Raw genomic sequence first — 22,144 nt, 5'->3', positions numbered from 1 at the left:
ATGCTTTGGCTGATTCGTGAGTGAGTTTTCCATTTGGCTGATTCACGTAAAAAATTTTCTCCCATGGTTTATTTGTGTTTTTTACCCTAAAAAATATCTATGGATAAAAAGAAAAACAAAATTTATAAAAAAGTCCGTGTTCACCCTTCCAAATTTCGTGTCCATCATTGTCCTTCGTAAAAGAGTGGACACAAAAATATAAAAAACTGTCTCGGAGACAATGTGTTTCGTGTCCATGTCTCTCCTTCCAAACACATTTTAAACATGTATTGTCCATGTCTCTGTGTCCTGTCTCCAAAAACAAACACTACCTTAGGGACTGATTTGGATAATTACTCTTACGAAAATTATGGAATAGGAAGCATAATTCACAATGAAAGAGTGTATGAGAAGCACATGTAGCAATGGGAAACAATTTTTTTTTTTTAGTAGTTAAAACGGGGGTAGCAATGGGAAACATGAACACATGCAGTTTGCGCAACAAGTAGTGGACCGTGGAAATGTGTAAGAGAAACCCATCTGCCCATATAAGAGTGCACCTAGGCTTTGGCAAAAAATGTTACTAATAGACCTTGACCCAGAAGAGAGGTCCAGACCAAAAAAAAAAAGAAGAGGTGAAAATTGCAATGATGTGATTAGAAAATCATACCATATTTCTACTCAAATAAGATGAAATAACTGTCATTTTATCAAACTGTAATGTAATATTTTAATACATCTACAATAAAAAAATTAAGCATTCTTGACATTTATCTGCTATATATATATTGGTGCTGTCTATCAAGATTTTAAATTTGATCAAAATGATCAAATTATACCTGATCTTATTTTCACATTTTCAGTCATTTTCTCTTATTTAAATCATCTATATCCATCATTTGGTGTGTATATATATAAGCATTATTAACGATCCTCTATGATGCACAATTGCACATGAATTATGACAAGTAAAAATGAAGCATGCAGAATCGCGAATATAGTTATACACATGGTATAGATTCATAGAAATAGAACCAAACAATAGAATGTCTTCACTAAAGTTTCACATTACTAATACTTCTCCTGTCTCTTTCTTATTTTATGGTAAAAAAGAAATTGTAATATACAGATTAAGAAAGAAGAAGAGTGTTTTAGTTGAAGGATTACAACAAAAAAAGGGAGAAAACTTTTTAAAATACAGAAGCCCAAATGTCCCAAAAAATAAAAATTAGACGAAAGCTAAGAACAGCTCAACCACTCTAATAATATGATCAGAAAACTTTTTTTATGAACCAAGTGCAAAATTCTGTAAATAAGCATAGAAAACCAATCAAATGCACCTTCATTATGGCAAAGAGGCATAGCTTCATAGCACCCTATGCTCCTTTCATCTCCTAAAATCTCCCAAATAAATTATGAGAATAAAATTCAACATAGGGATCTAGAAGGACATCCCAATACTTACAAATGATCCTAACAAATTTCTCCAAACAACCTTGTAAGTTGCAACCTCACAGCAAAATATAGCTAACACATTCTAGCACCAAGTGGAAGAACCGAAAGAATACCTTGTCCATGCCATCCAAGTGTATTAAGAATCATTTTCTTTTGTTCCAGGAATTCCCAGTATTCCACACTCAAAAAGAAAACCCTTATAAGGCCAAAAATTTAATGAAGATGCTCATGCCATATTTAGAAACACTGAGAAGCAGCTACCTAAACTATAATACCAAATCATGTTGGCTACTTGCTCACTAACTTCACCATATTTTGATAACCAACCTTCTATAAATTTGTAGAACAAGATGAATCTGCTGCTATGACGGAACCAAATCCGATTTTAGACAAAATACACCAAGAAATGGTCCACTGTCAATTGGTTAACATTTCCAAGTTCACTAACTGGATAGTATACAACGTAGAAGCATACCTTCACAATGGATAAACTGTTTCCGGTTGAAAGATCCGAGGAAAAAGTGCACCTTGATGTGTTTACACTAACATGGTTAAACAACAATTTCTTTAACATGCTTTTCACTGCACCTCATGAGACACTCTCTAACAATATCCTATCAAATTCAGCTGCATTCAAATTTAAATTATTTGCAACAGATTTCAGGAAGATATCCCACATGTCATCATCAACTCCAGCGGATACAGCCAATGCAACAACCTTGTTAATTTCTTCCACCATCCCTCTTGCACAAGAAAGCCCATCAATCAATATCGTGTATGTTGATTTATCAGGCAAACATCCACTTTCAAACATCTCTTATATAATCCTTATTCCCTCCTTCACGTTACCAACCTTACAAAATCCTTCAATCAACATATTATAAGTAAATGCATTAGGTACGCGACCCTTCTCCACCATATCATCCCACAACCTAGCAGCCTCACAGAGCTCCCCTTTCTCGCAGATTCCGACAATCAATGTGTTATATGTCAATAGACTTGGAACCGCACCACCCCCAAATTCATCAAGCGCCTTCCTTGCCTCAATCACCTTCCCCTTCTTACACAGCCAATGAACAAGAGTACCCGTGACAGCATCATCGCGGCTGCAATTCATCCTCAAGAGCTTCCTCCAAACCTCACAAGCGTTCTCAACATTCCCTTCCTTGCACAACATATCAACAACCCTACAACACAGTGCCGAACTCGGCACATGATTCTTCCCAAGCATATCGTCGAGCACATTAAGTGCCTCCCCGGACTTCTTTCCCTTACAATACGCCACAATCATAACACTATAAGTAACCTCATTAGGCTCAAGCCCATTCTCCTCCATCTCATCCATCACCTTAATTGCATCAACAAACATCCCTTGCCTACAAAACCCACTCACCAAGACAGTGTAAGTAGTTGCATTAGGTAACCACCCTTTCCCCAAAATCTCCATAAAAACCCTCTTTGCACCCCTCATGTCACCCCTCAAAGCATACCCACCTAAAACAGTAGTGTAACTCACCACATTGGGCACCACACCTATTGCAGGCATCTCATCCAAAACCCTAACCGCTGCATCTATATTGTTCCCTTTACAAAGAGCCTTCCGTAAAATATTGCAACTAACCACATTGGGCACAACCCTAAATTTGGCCATACAATTCTTAAAAACAAAATGTGCTAAATCATAGCGCTTGCACTGAACCAGGGCATTAAGCGTGGCATTCAGGGCCTTCGTGGAGGGTTGAATCCCAAAAGATTCGATCCTCGTGAAGGTCCTGAGTGCCAATTTTGGGCGTGACGGTGAAGGACGTGAGAGTGGTGGGTGCAGGAGAGGCGGCAACAGTGATGGCGGCAGAGGTTGCGGCAGAGGTGAAGAAGGGGTGGGAGTGATGGAGGATGTGTGTGGAACGGGACATGCCTGCAATTGGCAACTCCTTTTCCTAGTTACATATTCATAACCTGCAATTTATGGCTCATTCTAAGTTTTTTTCAACAGCAGAGGTGGCGAGAGAGACGTAGTAGTTAAAGCATGAACGCTGTCCGGCTCCGCAGGTGAAATTGTTGCCGTGAGTGAAGGTTGGGTTTGGTGGAGACCAATGAAAACCAGATCAGTCCTCAAACCGCACTAGTCACTGGTTCACTGGTCCAACCGATCTAACCGAAAAAATTGTTCCATAATAAAATAATAAATAAATTATAAATAAACATCCTAAAATATCTTTCAAATTTAAAACCCTATATAAAATATCACCAACTAAATGTAATTAATCATCAAAATATGCAAAAACTTGCTGCAAATTTGTTGACAATTAACATAATTATACTTCCATTAAAAATAGCTGGATTGAATTACAATTCACAAACCTACCATACTCAAATTATGTTTGTTTTTTAAATCCTTCACTATTCTCATCTTTCCGTCACCCCATAACCCCCTAACATTCCAAGAACTGAAATTCATTTAGAACTATTAGTACACACCTGTTTTTAGTTTTGGGTTTGTAACGCCTCATCTTCGCCTTTTGTTTCGCCAATTTCCTCCTCAGTGCTATTTCTTCATTCTGTGCCTGAAAAATTGCCATTATGTCATCTTCCTCATTGTATAACACAGCACCTGATTCCTTTGCCAGCTCCCAGGTCAGTTTATTTTCCAACATCTGGTCCTCTAGGCATTGAGAGTCACTGACCTCGCCCTCTTTGTCACAGTCACGCTGCCCAGGTCCGGGACTTCCACCACGTTCCACAGTCCGTCCAACATCCCCACTACCTCCATTGTGGGCCAGGGCATTCCCTCGACTAACCCCCAGCCCAACGTCATTTCTGTCTGGGTCCTCGAATACTACTGTCGCATCAATCACCGGGACCATAGCCGGCTGCCATTCGCCCTCCATCAGAATATCATTCCCCTTTCCAATCACCCCTCCTTCCACCAACCTCGGATCCACACCGCTACTGGTGTCATCTTCAACAACCCAACCTGGTGAGGTGGCTTCCTCGCCAACAACGCCAGCCCCGTCAGTTCCCCCTCTCCAGCGTCTCCCTCAGTTCGGGCCCAGCCATCCCGACCACGGCCCAGGCGCCTTCCTCGTTCCCTACCGTTGCCGCCTCCGACGTCGGTGTCAGCGACCCCGTCAAGTGAGCTCACCCCAACCAGGTCTCCTTGCTGCTGCGCAGGAGGAAGACGAAGTCTCGGACCCCCCTCCCAAACCGAGTCATGTCCATCAGGCATAGGAGTGCGGCCCAAAGCGGGTCCAAAGTCCCTTGTCATGCTGTTTTTTTTCCTTAGCCCAGCCCTTAGGACAACCTTCTTTTTTTGTTTTCCTTTGCTAGTAGCCCTTTGCAGCCCATCAGCCCCTTCCAGCCCATAACACCCAGCACGGTAATTACAAGTAACCGTTCTGTCCGAGTCAGCCTCATAGCTATCACCGTAATCACCTCTAAAATTAAGGATTCCTTGATTGATGCCAGTAACGGTATGATATGTTCCTAGTTTTCCGCAATTGTGATCGGTATTGCATTCCCCATTCATTCAAAATATCATCAGAAATTATTAATCTGCCCTTATCCTCTTCCTCTCCCCGTCGCACCACCATCATCAACCCTTCATCATGGCCGTCCACCTTAGATGGGTCCGGCTGCCTTCTCTGCCATGTATCCTTTACTGTACTCGGATTTGTTATATCATGGCTCAAGATCTCACAGTTGGTGCTTTCGTTATCAATAAGAACCCCTTTACACTACATGTTACACGCTTCATGACCAACCTCCTTGACCAAAACGTCATATCTCTCCGAATCAACTGTTATATGAATCCTCTCTTGAATCACTTCCATGACACATGTATCAATCTGCACTCGACCTACCGTGAACGTGCTGCACAAATGGAGAATGCATGGCTACCTCAACTCATAGGAGACAACCTCCGACGACAAAGCCTGCTACATACTCCTGTGATCCCTTCCACTTCCACTAGACGACAAATTCAACATCTATGTTACCACTCAAATATATAACTATGTTCATGTTATTCTTAAACCTGCAGATACCAGCAATAATTACAAGTTGGATTTTTTTTTTGAAATAAAAAGCTCAATACAATAAGGTGGAGCATCAACAAAAAAGTACTAAACACATGAAATAAACTAATTTTTAATTTTTTTGACTAAAGTCATCAACAACCCAAAAGATCAAATATCAATCGACTCTTTGTAACTCCTAATCGACCTGTTGACTACTCCTGCAACACCCGTTTCTTTATTTCTGAAGATTCTGTCATTCCTTTTTACCCAAATGCTCTAAATGATAACAATAAAACCAAACTCACCATCATTCTATCAAATCGATTGCACGATTGACTCCTGAACCACGTAAACTTACGGTCTCTATATCCACTAGTTCCATATTGCTCTTAACACATTAGCGCCTTTTCTTTCTTCCAACTGTACAACCTCATTGAAGACACCCATGTAACAAAGTGGAATTTGACATATTCTCGATAAAAAAACTCAACTCTTCCCACGCAACAAGCTTCTCTTCCCTTGTATATACACCATACACCAAGCAAACCGCACAACTGAAAATTATTTTTTGTCAATTCCCCTTCTAAACACAACCATCTCTCCTCTTTGCGACAATTACTCGACCTAAACATCATATCATCCCCAGTATTAATAAACCTCCAGAAGCACCTTTCGATCCCACAAATTCCAAACCCACCGCATCATTACCCCAAACTTGCATTACATTAAACTTAGTAATCACCTCCTTCTTTATCTCTATCAATTCTAACATATTCACATTATTTTTACACTTAAATTTTTACCATTTTTCACTTTTCAACACCCCCTAAACCCCTCGTATTCCACGAACTAAGATCATTTAAAAACTCTATTACACACCTTATTCCGGTTTTTGGGGCGGCTCCTTCTTGCTTTCTCTTTCTGTTTTGCTTGCCTTTTTTTGTGCCAATACTCCATTTTGAGCTTGAAGAATAGCCATAATGTCCTCATCCTCGTCATATAAAATAGCTCCTGATTCGACCGTCAGATCCCAAGCAGCCCTATTTTCAGCCATATCTTTATCCTAACTTTCTCTGTGCTCATCTTGATTAGTTTCACCGTCAACATCCTGCTCTGAGTCCCCCGAATCTTCCAAATCTTTTACAGCCCCTTCATTAGGGGTGAGCACGGGTAGCGGGTACCCGATTACCTGTCCGAACCCGAACCGAACTAATTAAATTGGTTCTAGAACCAACGGGTAATCGGGTTCAACTCAAACCAAACCGATGGTCTTTGTTAGTGATTGGTTCGGGTATCGGTTCTGGGGTGCGGAACCCAAACCAACTCGCGAACCCGATCATATATTAATTAAATAAAAAAATAAAAAATATATATATGACTTTTTCATTAGACAAAGATTATTCACTATTAATATCTTTGGATTTTAATGAGTTTAGTTTTTAATGTATTTAGTGTTTAATATGTTTGGATTACTTTTATTGATGTTACATGTTTATTGTACTTGTTGAATTTTTAAGATAAAAATTTGATTTTTTTTTATGAATTTCAAAGTCATCGGGTATCCAATTACCCGAACCGAACCAATTCGTTCTTAAACAGTTTGGTTTGGTTCGGGTACATGTACAAAAAAATACAAATCCAAACCAAACCGAACCAATTATATTTTAATTAGTTCGGTTCTAGTTTTACCATGAATTCGAACCAAACCGATCCGTGCTCACCCCTACCCTTCATCTTCCAACCCAATTTTCTCCACCACTGTATTCTCATCCTCTAAATCTGAATCCTGCACTGCATTACCTCTCATTAGACGTATGACAACATACTGCTTACCACTCCCCTCTAAACTAGCGTGGATCTCATTAACTATACTTGGTAGAATGTTTTCCTCCGCTGTGCTGTTCGAACAATTACAAGTTGGATTGTTGAGCATTAAATTGATCAATTAATTAATTAATAAACCATAATAATAATAATAATAATAATAATAATAATAATAATAATAATAATAATAATAATAATAATAATAATTAGGTATAGGATAAATATTTTAAGATTGATTAAAAACATTTTTAAAATGATACGATCATTAAGTATAGGATCATTTTGAAAAATAATATTTACATAAATTTTTATGTACATCTTTTTCTTAAATTCTTCCTTATAGTATACAAGACAATTGTTCTGTATTTTATATTTTTCATTTTTTATCAATTATTTTTAACACAAAACACAAAAGATTTTCTATATAGCATAACTCGATCCCATTATAATATGTTTAATATGAAAGTCATTAAAATTTCACTCTTTTTCAATTTGTTATCCTCTTTATGACTTTTGCGATTTAAAATTTCATTTTTACATCTTGAAATAAAAAATAGAGTAATTACTTAAATCAGTTTTTAAGTCAAATATTTTAGTCTCTTAAATTTTAAAATACATAAAATAATTCTTAACGTTTATTTTTGTCAAACAATAATACAGTCCCTTTTCGTTAGTCACTAATGGTGACTGTTGATGTGAAACGTTAACTTACACACATAGCCGTTAAATATCTATGTATGTATTTTGGACAAATCAGTCCCTCAATTGAAGTACAAAATAATCTTCAAAGAGTTTAAAAAAAAATCAAAACAGTCCCTGAAAATTTTAAAAAATTTTAAAATAGTACTTTCGATTTATTTAGATATAATTATTTCTAAATTAATAAATTTTAATTTCTAACATTTTCGATCTATTTATCTCAAATTTAATTATTTACATATAAAATTTTTCTATGTATTTTCAAAATAAATTATAAATTAATTTTGAAAAAGTATTTTTTCAAAAAAAAATTATTTTTGAAATAAATAAACCAATATTTATTTTTGACCATGCACAATATTAATTTAATGTAATTTATAAGTATCATATTCTATGATCATTCTTTAATGATAAAGAAGAGAATGAGTATTGCTGTTTAAAGAGATAGGAAAACTTTCATTTAACATAAATTGTTCACATAAACAATTAAAAATATTTGTACAAATGCTTATGAACGCAATATTTTGGAACTTGCATGCAATGTGAACCAATTCATATATATGAAGTCAAATTTGTATGTGTTGATCAACCACAAGATCAATATAAATGATTTACAAAATTTCAATGTGAAACTCCTCGTACTTTGCAATACTTGAAAAAGAAATGTCTTAACAAATCCTAAGTGTTCTGTTTATATTCTTTAAAAAATTTTGGAATTTAGTTGTTGTAATGTTGCACAAAGTAGGCTTAGAGTTAAAACTGTTTGTGTTATCACAGTTAGCAATTATGCTAAAAAAAAAATATTTTTTTCACATAGGAATATTTTTCTAAGTTTATTTAGGGTCAATATCTTAGGAGGTTAGGTATATAAATAATGACCTTCATAATTCAATAACCTCTTAAATTTAGTTGTTATTATTATGGTTTCTACAACACTTCAATGTAGATATCATATGTTAATGATTAAATAATGTAATTTCTGATGACATTTTAGTGTTAATAAATAAAATTATATTTTGGTATATATTTTATTAATTTTTGTATTCTTTATTTATTGTATATTTTTAATAATATTTTATATTTTTATTAACAAAAATATTATAAGACGATGATTTTTGACAAAAATAAAAAATATTCAAAGAGATTATTTTAAAAATTTTCAGGGATTATTTTGAGTCTTTTTTTAATTTTTCGAGACTGTTTTGTACTTCACTATGGGGACTGATTTGTCCATAATACATACGTAAATACTTAACAGTCACATGTGCGAGTTAACATTTCACATCAGCTAGGACTAGACGTGAGTAGGGTCAGCCCATATAACCCGCCAAAAAAGGCGGGTTGGGATGGAAAATTGGGACCGCCAAATAACGAAAGCTCGCCTAACCCGCACCGCTTAAACCGCGTATTTTGGCGGGGCAGAGCGGGCTTCTCCTTCGAGTTTAGTATTTTTTTGGTAAGGGAGTATTTTTACAATTTTTGGGTCAAAATCTAACTTTCTCCCACCCAACTGACTAGAGAATGAAGATGAAAATTAAGTGTTTTGAATTATGTTCATTTTGTTTTGGAGACAATATTTATAATTATGTTTTGGATTATGTTTATTTTACTTTGGAGACAATATTTATAATTATGTTTTGGATGAAAACTTAGTTTATAATTATGTTTATTAGATATTTATAATTACAAACACTTTAATGTTTGTAAATATAAAAATTATAATCTTTTTATACTTTTTAAAATTATAAATTTATTAAAATGATTGTAAAATTATATATATTATTTAATAGTTAATAGTAAAAAAAAAATAGGAGAGCCCGCCAGCCAGCAGTTAGGCAGTGCAAGGTGAGATTTTAGGACCGCTTCACTAGGCGGGGCGGAGCGGGCTTCCTCACTTGCCACCCCTAGACGTGAGTCAAGCTAGACCAAGTTTAAACTCGACTCATGAAAATTGAGCTTGGCTTATGATTCGACTCATTAACAATTGAGCCTATTTCTTAAACTCAAGCTCGGCTCACCAAAATCTCACGAGCTGGTTCAAATAATAGGAACATAATTTATAATTTTATATCAATAAATTATAACATATATTTTAAAAATATTTAAAAAGATCAATTTTATATATTGTCTATCTATCAATAAATTATAAATTTTTTATTTATATCCTACATCAAAATATATACGAAAATAAATATAAAATTTCAAATAATTAAGATCATATATATACGAACTCAATTTCAAATAATTATCCAAGCTCAAGCTCAGTTCATTTAATTTACGAACTCAATTTCAAGGTTAAACTCGGCTCATCAGCTCACGAGTTCAATTTATCAAGCTATTAATGAGTCGAGTTCAAGCTGGCTCATGAGCTAGCTTGACTCACTTCCAATCCTAGCCGTCACCGTTAGCGACTAACAAAGGGAGATTGTATTGTTTAACGTAAGTAAATATTAAAAACGGTTTTATATATTTTAAAATTTAAGCGACTAAAATGTCTGATTTCAAAACTCTTAGGGACTGATTTGAGTAATTACTCTTACGAAAATTATGAAATAGGAAGCATAATTCACAATGGAAGAGTGCATGAGAAGCACATGTAGCAATGGGAAACAGTTTTTTTTTTTTGGTAGTTAAAACGGGGGTAGCAATGGGAAACATGAACACAAGTAGTTTGCGCAACAAGTAGCAGACCGTGAAAATGTGTAAGAGAAACCCATCTGCCCATATAAGAGTGCACCTAGGCTTTGGCAAAAAATGTTACCAATAGACCTTGACACAGAAGAGAGGTCCAGACCAAAAAAAAAGAAGAGGTGAAAATTGTAATGATGTGATTAGAAAATCATACCATATTTTTACTCAAATAAGATGAAATGGCTGTGATTTTATCAAACTGTAATGTGATGTTTTAATACATCTACAATAGAAAAAATTAAGTATTATATATATATTGCTCCTGTCTATAAAGATTTTAAATTTGATCAAAATGATCAAATTATACTTGATCTTATTTTCACATTTTCAGTCATTTTCTCTTATTTAAATCGTCTATCTCCATCATTTAGTGTGTATATATATAAGCATTATTAACGATCCTCTATAATGCACAATTGCACATGAATTGTGACAAGTAAAAATGAAGCATGCAGAATTGCGAATTATCTATACACATGGTATAGATTCATAAAAATAGAACCAAACAATAGAATGTCTTCACTAAAATTTCACATTACTAATACTTCTTCTGTCTCTTTCTTATTTTATGGTAAAAAAGAAATTGTAATATACAGATTAAGCAAGAAGAAGAGTGTTTTAGTTGAAGGATTACAACAAAAAAAGGGAGAAAACATTTTAAAATACAGAAGCCCAAATGTCCCAAAAAATAAAAATTAACCGAAAGCTAAGAACAGCTCAACCACTCTAATAATATGATCAGAAAACTTTTTTTATGAACCAAGTGCAAAATTCTGTAAATAAGCATAGAAAACCAATCAAATGCACCTTCATTATCGCAAAGAGGCATAGCTTCATAGCACCATATGCTCCTTTCATCTCCTAAAATCTCCCAAATAAATTATGAGAATGAAATTTAACATAGGGATCTAGAAGGACATCCCAATACTTACAAATGATCCTAACAAATTTCTCCAAACAACCTTGCAAGTTGCAATCTCACAGCAAAATATAGCTAACACATTCTAGCACCAAGTGGAAGAACTGAAAGAATACCTTGTCCATGCCATCCAAGTGTATTAAGAATCATTTTCTTTTATTCCAGGAATTTTCAGTATTTGACACTCAAAAAGAAACCCCTTGTAAGGCCAACAATTTAATGAAGATGCTCATGCCATATTTAGAAACACTGAAAAGCAGCTACTTAAACTATAATACCAAATCATGTTGGCTACTTGCTCACTAACTTCACCATACTTTGATAACCAACCTTCTATAAATTTGCAGAACAAGATGAATCTGTTGCTATGACGGAACCAAATTCGATTTTAGACAAAATACACCAAGAAATGGTCCCATGTCAATTGGTTAACATTTCCAAGTTCACTAACTGGATAGTATACAACATAGAAGCATACCTTCACAGTGGATAAACTGTTTTCGGTTGAAAGATCCGAGGGAAAAGTGCACCTTGATGTATTTACACTAACATGGTTAAACAGCAATTTCTTTAACATGCTTTTCACTGCACCTCATGAGACACTCTCTAACAATATCCTATCAAATTCAGCTGCATTCAAATTTAAATTATTTACAACAGATTTCAGGAAGATATCCCACATGTCATCATCAACTCCAGCGGATACAGCCAATGCAACAACCTTGTTAATTTCTTCCACCATCCCTCTTGCACAAGAAAGCCCATCAATCAATACCGTGTATGTTGATTTGTCAGGCAAACATCCACTTTCAAACATCTCCTCTATAATCCTTATTCCCTCCTTCACGTTACCAACCTTACAAAATCCTTTAATCAACATATCATAAGTAAATGCATTAGGTACGCGACCCTTCTCTACCATATCATCCCACAACCTAGCAGCCTCACAGAGCTCCCCTCTCTCGCGCATTCCGGCAATCAATGTGTTATATGTCAATAGACTTGGAACCACACCACCCCCAAATTCATCAAGCGCCTTCCTTGCCTCAATCACCTTCCCCTTCTTACACAGCCAATGAACAAGAGTACCCGTGACAGCATCATCGCGGCTGCAATTCATCCTCAAGAGCTTCCTCCAAACCTCACAAGCGTTCTCAACATTCCATTCCTTGCACAACATATCAACAACCCTACAACACAATGCCGAACTCGGCACATGATTCTTCCCAAGCATATCGTCGAGCACATTATGAGCCTCCCCGGACTTCTTCCCCTTACAATACGCCTCAATCATAACACTATAAGTAACCTCATTAGGCTCAAGCCCATTCTCCTCCATCTCATCCATCACCTTAATTGCATCAACAAACATCCCTTGCCTACAAAACCCACTCACCAAGACAGTGTAAGTAGTTGCATCAGATATCCACCCTTTCCCCCAAAATCTCCATAAAAACCCTCTTTGCACCCCTCATGTCACCCCTCAAAGCATACCCACCTAAAACAGTAGTGTAACTTACCACATTGGGCACCACACCTATTGCAGGCATCTCATCCAAAATCCTAACCGATGCATCTACATTGTTCCCTTTACAAAGAGCCTTCAGCAAAATATTGCAACTAACCACATTGGGCACAACCCAAAATTTGGCCATACAATTCTTAAAAACAAAATGTGCTAAATCATAGCGCTTGCACTGAACCAGGGCATTAAGCGTGGCATTCAGGACCTTCGTGGAGGATTGAATCCCAAAAGATTCGATCCTCGTGAAGGTCCTAAGTGCCAATTTTGGACGGCCAGCAAGGCCGTACCCGCGAATAACCGTTATAAGCGGTTGTTCGTCGGTGATACGGGGATCACAGAGGATGGCATCGATTTGGGGGAAGTGGCGGGCACGGGAGAGCTTGAGAATGATGGCGTTGAAGGGAATAGGGTGGTGGGCGAGGTGGTTGTTGATGCTATTGGGGTGGTGGGTTAGGGCGTAGTGGAAGATTTGGAGGGAGAGATTTGGGTCGTGTTGGCGGAAAATAAAGGAGGCAAGGGTTTTAGGAGTGAGGCGGCGGGGCCAGGGGTGCACTGGGGGCGTGACAGTGAAGGATGTGAGGGTGGTGGGTGCAGGAGAGGCGGCAGCAGTGATGGCGGCAAAGGTTGTGGCAGAGGTGAAGAAGGGGTGGGAGTGATGGAGGATGTGTGTGGAACGGGACATGCCTGCAATTGGCAACTCCTTTTCCTAGTTACATATTCATAACCTGCAATTTATGGCTCATTCTAAGTTATTTTCAACAGCAGAGGTGGCGAGGGAGACGAAGTAGTTAAAGCATGAACGCTGTACGGCTCCGCAGGTGAAGTTGTTGCCGTGAGTGAAGGTTGGGTTTGGTGGAGACCAATGAAAACCAGATCAGTCATCAAACCGCACTAGTCACTGGTTCACTAGTCCAACCGATCTAACCGAAAAAATTGTTCCATAATAAAATAATAAATAAATTATAAATAAACATCCTAAAATATCTTTCAAATTTAAAACCCTATATAAAATATCACCAACTTAATGTAATTAACCATCAAAATATGCAAAAACTTGCTGCAAATTTGTTGACAATTAACATAATTATACTTCCATTAAAAATAGCTGGATTGAATTACAATGCACAAACCTACCATACTCAAATTATGTTTGTTTTTTAAATCCTTCACCATTCTCATCTTTCCGTCATCCCGTAACCCCCTAACATTCCAAGAACTGAAATTCATTTAGAACTATTAGTACACACCTGTTTTTTAGTTTTGGGTCTGTAACGCCTCATCTTTGCCTTTTGTTTCGCCAATTTCCTCCTCAGTGCTATTTCTTCATTCTGTGCCTAAAGAATTGCCATTATGTCATCTTTCTCATTGTAAAACACAGCAACTGATTCCTTTGCCAGCTCCTAGGTCAGTTTATTTTCCAACATCTGGTCCTCTAGGCATTGAGAGTCACTGACCTCGCCCTCTTTGTCACAGTCACGCTGCCCAGGTCCGGGACTTCCACCACGTTCCACAGTCCGTCCAACATCCCCACTACCTCCGCTGTGGGCAAGGGCGTTCCCTCGACTAACCCCCAGCCCAACGTCATTTCCGTCTGGATCCTCGAATACTGCTGTTGCATCAATCACCGGGACCATAGCCGGCTGCCATTCGCCCTCCATCAGAATATCATTCCCCTCTCCAATCACCCCTCCTTCCACCAACCTCGGATCCACACCGCTACTGGTGTCATCTTCGACAACCCAACCTGGTGAGGCGGCTTCCTCGCCAACAACGCCAGCCCCGTCAGTTTCCCCCTCTCCAGCGTCTCCCTCATTTCGGTCCCAGCCATCTTGACCACGGCCCAGGCGCCTTCCTCGTTCCCTACCGTTGCCGCCTCCGACGCCGGTGTCAGCGACCCTGTCAAGTGAGCTCGCCGCAACCAGGTCTCTTTGTTGCTGCGCAGGAGGAAGACGAAGTCTCGGACTCCCCTCCCAAACCGGGTCATGTCCATCAGGCATAGGAGTGCGGCCCAAAGCGGGTCCAAAGTCCCTTGTCACGCTATTTTTTTTTCCTTGGCCCAACCCTTAGGACAACCTTCTTTTTTTGTTTTCCTTTGCTAGTAGCCCTTTGCAGCCCATCAGCACCTTCCAGCCCATAACACCCAGCACGGTAATTACAAGTAACCGTTCTGTCCGAGTCAGCCTCATAGCTATCACCGTAATCACCTCTAAAATTAAGGATTCCTTGATTGATGCCAGTAACGGTATGATACGTTCCTAGTTTTTCGCAATTGTGATCGGTATTGCATTTAACCCATTCATTCAAAATATCATCAGCAATTATTAATCTGCCCTTATCCTCTTCCTCTCCCCGTCGCACCACCATCATCAACCCTTCATCATGGCCGTCCGTCTTAGATGGGTTTGGCTGCCTTCTCTGCCATGTACCCTTTACTGTACTCAGATTTGTTATATCATGGCTCAAGACTCACAGTTGGTGCTTTCGTTATCAATAAGAACCCCTTTACATTGCATGTTACACGCTTCATGACCAACCTCCTTGACCAAAACGTCATATCTCTCCGAATCAACTGTTATATGAATCCTCTCTTGAATCACTTCCATGACACATGTATCAATCTGCACTCGACCTACCGTGAACGTGCTGCACAAATGGAGAATGCATGGCTACCTCAACTCATAGGAGACAACCTCCGACGACAAAGCCTGCTACATACTCCTGTGATCCCTTCCACTTCCACTAGACGACAAATTCAACATCTATGTTACCACTCAAATATATAACTATGTTCATGTTATTCTTAAACCTGCAGATACCAGCAATAATTACAAGTTGGATTTTTTTTTGAAATAAAAAGCTCAATACAATAAGGTGGAGCATCAACGAAAAAGTACTAAACACATGAAATAAACTAATTTTTAATTTTTTTGACTAAAGTCATCAACAACCCAAAAGATCAAATATCAATCGACTCTTTGTAACTCCTAATCGACCTGTTGACTACTCCTGCAACACCCGTTTCTTTATTTCTGAAGATTCTATCATTCCTTTTTACCCAAATGCTCTAAATGATAACAATAAAACCAAACTCACCATCATTCTATCAAATCGATTGCACGATTGACTCCTGAACCACGTAAACTTACGGTCTCTATATCCACTAGTTCCATATTGCTCTTAACACATTAGCGCCTTTTCTTTCTTCCAACTGCACAACCTCATTGAAGACACCCATGTAACAAAGAGGAATTTGACATATTCTCGATAAAAAAACTCAACTCTTCCTACGCAACAAGCTTCTCTTCCCTTGTATACGCACCATACACCAAGCAAACCACACAACTGAAAATTATTGTTTGTCAATTCCCCTTCTAAACACAACCATCTCTCCTCTTTGCGACAATTACTCGACCTAAACATCATATCATCCCCATTATTAATAAACCTCCAGAAGCACCTTTCGATCCCACAAATTCCAAACCCACCGCATCATTACCCCAAACTTGCACTACATTAAACTTAGTAATCACCTCCTTCTTTATCTCTATCAATTCTAACATATTCACATTATTTTTACACTTAAATTTTTACCATTTTTCACTTTCCAACACCCCCTAAACCCCTCGTATTCCACGAACTAAGATCATTTAAAAACTTTATTACACACCTTATTCCGGTCTTTGGGGCGGCTCCTTCTTGCTTTCTCTTTCTGTTTTGCTTGCCTTTTTTGTGTGCCAATATTTCATTCTGAGCTTGAAGAATAGCCATAATGTCCTCATCCTCGTCATATAAAACAGCTCCTGATTCGACCGCCAGATCCCAAGCAGCTCTATTTTCAGCCATATCTTTATCCTAACTTTCTCTGTGCTCATCTTGATTAGTTTCACCGTCAACATCCTGCTATGAGTCCCCCGAATCTTCCAAATTTTTTACAGCCCCTTCATTAGGGGTGAGCACGGGTAGCGGGTACCCGATTACCTGTCCGAACCCGAACCGAACTAATTAAATTGGTTCTGGAACCAACGGGTAATCGGGTTCAACTCAAACCAAACCGGTGGTCTTTGTTAGTGATTGGTTCGGGTATTGGTTCTGGGGGTGCGGAACCCGAACCAACTCACGAACCCGATCATATATTAATTAAATAAAAATAAAAAATATATATGACTTTTTCATTAGACAAAGATTATTCACTATTAATATGTTTGGATTTTAATGAGTTTAGTTTTTAATGTATTTGGTATTTAATATGTTTGGATTATTTCTATTGATGTTACATGTTTATTGTACTTGTTGAATTTTTAAGATTTTTTATGAATTTCAAAGTCATCGGGTACCCAATTACTCGAACCGAACCAATCCGTTCTTAAACAGTTTGGTTTGGTTCGGGTACATGTACAAAAAAACACAAATTCAAACCAAACCGAACCAATTATATTTTAATTAGTTCAGTTCTAGTTTTACCATGAATTCGAACCAAACCGATCCGTGCTCACCCCTACCCTTCATCTTCCAACCCAGTTTCCTCCACCACTGTATTCTCATCCTCTAAATCTGAATCCTGCACTGTATCACCTCTCATTAGACGTATGCCAACATATTGCTTACCACTCCCGTCTAAACTAGCGTGGATCTCATTAACTATACTTGGCGGAATGTTTTTCTCCGCTGTGCTGTTCGAACAATTACAAGTTGGATTGTTGAGTATTAAATTGATCAATTAATTAATTAATTAATCCATAATAATAATAATAATAATAATAATAATAATAATAATAATTAGGTATAGGATAAATATTTTAAGATTGATTAAAAACATTTTTAAAATGATACGATCATTAAGTAAAGGATCATTTTGAAAAATAATATTTACACAAATTTTTATGTACATCTTTTTCTTAAATTCTTCCTTATAGTATACAAGACAATTGTTCTGTATTTTATATTTTTCATTTTTTATAAATTATTTTTAACACAAAACACAAAAGATTTTCTATATAGCATAACTCGATCCCATTATAATATGTTTAATATGAAAGTCATTAAAATTTCACTCTCTTTCAATTTGTTATCCTCTTTATGACTTTTGCGATTTAAAATTCCATTTTTACATCTTGAAATAAAAAATAGAGTAATTACTCAAATCAGTTTTTAAGTTAAATATTTTAGTTTCTTAAATTTTAAAATATATAAAATAATTCTTAACGTTTATTTTTGTCAAATAATACAGTCCTTTTTCGTTAGTCACTAATGATGACTGTTGATGTGAAACATTAACTTATACACATGGCTGTTAAATATCTATGTATATATTTTAGACAAATCAGTCCCTAAATTGAAGTACAAAATAGTCTTTAAAGAGTTTAAAAAGAAAATCAAAACAGTCCCTGAAAAAAAATTTAAAAATAGTACTTTCGATTTATTTAGATATAATTATTTCTAAATTAATAAATTTTAATTTCTAACATTTTCGATCTATTTATCTCAAATTTAATTATTTATATATAAAATTTTTCTATGTATTTTCAAAATAAATTATAAATTAATTTTGAAAAAGTATTTTTTCAAAAAAAAATTATTTTTGAAATAAATAAACCAATATTTATTTTTGACCATGCACAATATTAATTTAATGTAATTTATAAGTACCATATTCTATGATCATTCTTTAATGATAAAGAAGAGAATGAGTATTGCTGTTTAAAGAGATAGGAAAACTTTCATTTAACATAAATTGTTCACATAAACAATTAAAAATATTTGTACAAATGCTTATGAACGCAATATTTTGGAACTTGCATGCAATGTGAACCAATTCATATATATGAAGTCAAATTTGTATGTGTTGATCAACCACAAGATCAATATAAATGATTTACAAAATTTCAATGTGAAACTCCTCGTACTTTGCAATACTTGAAAAAGAAATGTCTTAACTTAACAAATCCTAAGTGTTCTGTTTATATTCTTTAAAAAATTTTGGAATTTAGTTGTTGTAATGTTGCACAAAGTAGGCTTAGAGTTAAAACTGTTTGTGTTATCACAGTTAGCAATTATGCTAAAAAAAAAATATTTTTTTCACATAAAAATATTTTTCTAAGTTTATTTAGTGTCAATATTTTAGGAGGTTAGGTATATAAATAATGACCTTCATAATTCAATAACCTCTTAAATTTAGTTGTTATTATTATAGTTTCTACAACACTTCAATGTAGATATCATATGTTAATGATTAAATAATGTAATTTCTGATGACATTTTAGTGTTAATAAATAAAATTATATTTTAGTATATATTTTATTAATTTTTGTATTCTTTATTTATTGTATATTTTAAATAATATTTTATATTTTTATTAACAAAAATATTATAAGACGATGATTTTTGACAAAAATTAAAAATATTTAAAGAGATTATTTTGAAAATTTTTGAAAATTTTCAGGGATTATTTTAAGATTTTTTTTAATTTTTCGAGACTGTTTTGTACTTCATTATGGGGACTGATTTGTCCAGAATACATACGTAAATACTTAACAGTCACGTGTGCGAGTTAACATTCCACATCAGCTAAGACTAGACGTGAGTAGGGTCGGCCCACATAACCCGCCAAAAAAGGTGGGTTGGGATGGAAAATGGGGACCGCCAAATAGCAAAATCTCACCTAACCCGCACCGCTTAAACCGTGGGCTTTGGCAGGGCAGGGTGGGCTTCTTCTTCGGGTTTAGTGTTTTTTTGGTAAGGGAGTATTTTTACAATTTTTGGGTCAAAATCTAACTTTCTCCCACCCAACTTACTAGAGAATGAAGATGAAAATTAAGTGTTTTGAATTATGTTCATTTTGTTTTGGAGACAATATTTATAATTATGTTTTGGATTATGTTTATTTTACTTTGCAGACAATATTTATAATTATGTTTTGGATGAAAACTTAGTTTATAATTATGTTTATTAGATATTTATAATTACAAACACTTTAATGTTTGTGAATATAAAAATTATAATCTTTTTATACTTTAAAAATTATAAATTTATTAAAATAATTGTAAAATTATATATATTATTTAATAGTTAATAGTAAAAAAAAAAATAGGAGAGCCCGCCACTCGGCAGTTAGGCAGTGCGGGGTGAGATTTTAGGACCGCTTTACTAGGTGGGGCGGAGCGGGCTTCCCCACTTGCCACCCCTAGACGTGAGTCAAGTTAGACCAAGTTTAAACTCGACTCATGAAAATTAAGCTTGGCTTACGATTCGACTCATTAACAATCGAGCATATTTCTTAAACTCAAACTCGGCTCACCAAAATCTCACGAGCTGGTTCAAATAATAGGAATATAATTTATAATTTTATATCAATAAATTACAACATATATTTTAAAAATATTTAAAAAGATCAATTTTATATATTGTTTATCTATCAATAAATTATAAATTTTTTATTTATATCCTACATCAAAATATATACGAAAATAAATATAAAATTTCAAATAATTAAGATCATATATATATATATATATATATATATATATATATATATATATATATATATATATATATATATATATATATATATAATCGAGCTAACTCACGAGTTAATGAGATGAGCTTATCCAAGCTCAAGCTCAGTTCATTTAATTTATAAACTCAATTTTAAGCTTAAACTCGGCTCATCAGCTCACAAGTTCAATTTATCAAGCTATTAATGAGTCGAGTTCGAGTTGGCTCATGAGCTAGCTTGACTCACTTCCAATCCTAGCCGTCACCCTAACGAAAGGAGATTGTATTGTTTAACGGAAGTAAATATTAAAAATTGTTTTATATATTTTAAAATTTAAGCGACTAAAATGTCTGATTTCAAAACTCTTAAGGACTGATTTGAGTAATTACTCTTACGAGCATAATTCACAATGGAAGAGTGTATGAGAAGCACATGTAGCAATGGGAAACAGTTTTTTTTTTTTTTTTTTTTTGGTAGTTAAAATGGGGTAGCAATGGAAAACATGAACACAAGCAATTTGCGCAACAAGTAGTGGACCGTGGAAATGTGTAAGAAAAATCCATATGCCCATATAAGAGTGCACCTAGGCTTTGGCAAAAAATATTACCAATAGACCTTGACCGAGAAGAGAGGTCCAGAGTAAAAAATAAATAAAGAAGAGGTGAAAATTGCAATGATGTGATTAGAAAATCATACCATATTTCTACTCAAATAAGATGAAATAGCTGTGATTTTATCAAACTGTAATGTGATGTTTTAATACATCTACAATAAAAAAAAATTAAGTATTCTTGACATTTATCTGCTATATATATATATATATATATATATATTTTGGTCCTGTCTATAAAGATTTTAAATTTGTGATCAAATTATACCTGATCTTATTTTCACATTTTCAATCATTTTCTCTTATTTAAATCGTCTATCTCCATCATTTGGTGTGTATATATATAAGCTTTATTAACGATCCTCTATGATGCACAATTGCACATGAATTGTGACAACTAAAAATGAAGCATGCAGAATTGCGAATACAGTTATACACATGGTATAGATTCATAGAAATAGAACCAAACAATAGAATGTCTTCACTAAAGTTTCACATTACTAATACTTCTCGTGTCTCTTTCTTATTTTATGGTAAAAAAGAAATTGTAATATACAGATTAAGCAAGAAGAAGAGTGTTTTAGTTGAAGGATTACAACAAAAAAAGGGAGAAAACTTTTTAAAATACAGAAGCCCAAATGTCCCAAAAAATAAAAATTAGCCGAAAGCTAAGAACAACTCAACCACTCTAATAATATGATCAGAAAACTTTTTTTATGAACTAAGTGCAAAATTCTATAAATAAGCATAGAAAACCAATCAAATGCACCTTCATTGTGGCAAAGAGGCATAGCTTCATAGCACCCTATACTCCTTTCATCTCCTAAAATCTCCCAAATAAATTACAAGAATGAAATTCAACATAGGGATCTAGAAGGACATCCCAATACTTACAAATGATCCTAACAAATTTCTCCAAACAACCTTGCAAGTT

At 35.4% G+C, this 22,144-nt stretch overlaps 1 protein-coding gene across 1 annotated transcript; it reads right to left on the bottom strand.

The window, feature by feature from the left end:
- Positions 1-1,116: 1,116 nt before the first annotated feature.
- Positions 1,117-3,587, bottom strand: LOC112763838 (uncharacterized). Its single transcript, XM_072223539.1, has one exon. The coding sequence runs from the start codon at positions 3,083-3,085 to the stop codon at positions 2,252-2,254; it is 834 nt and encodes a 277-aa protein (XP_072079640.1). The 5' UTR covers positions 3,086-3,587; the 3' UTR covers positions 1,117-2,251.
- Between the last annotated feature and the right edge of the window lie 18,557 nt (positions 3,588-22,144).

Source organism: Arachis hypogaea, chromosome 17, assembly GCF_003086295.3.
Source record: "Arachis hypogaea cultivar Tifrunner chromosome 17, arahy.Tifrunner.gnm2.J5K5, whole genome shotgun sequence".
Classification (NCBI taxonomy): domain Eukaryota; kingdom Viridiplantae; phylum Streptophyta; class Magnoliopsida; order Fabales; family Fabaceae; genus Arachis; species Arachis hypogaea.
The sequence above is the reverse complement of the archived record's forward strand: the minus strand, read 5'-3'. Positions and strand labels throughout refer to the sequence as shown.

Bases quoted from the DNA above. Each gene is read 5' to 3' on its own strand.
- LOC112763838 (XM_072223539.1), bottom strand. From the start codon at position 3,085: ATGGCCAAATTTAGGGTTGTGCCCAATGTGGTTAGTTGCAATATTTTA.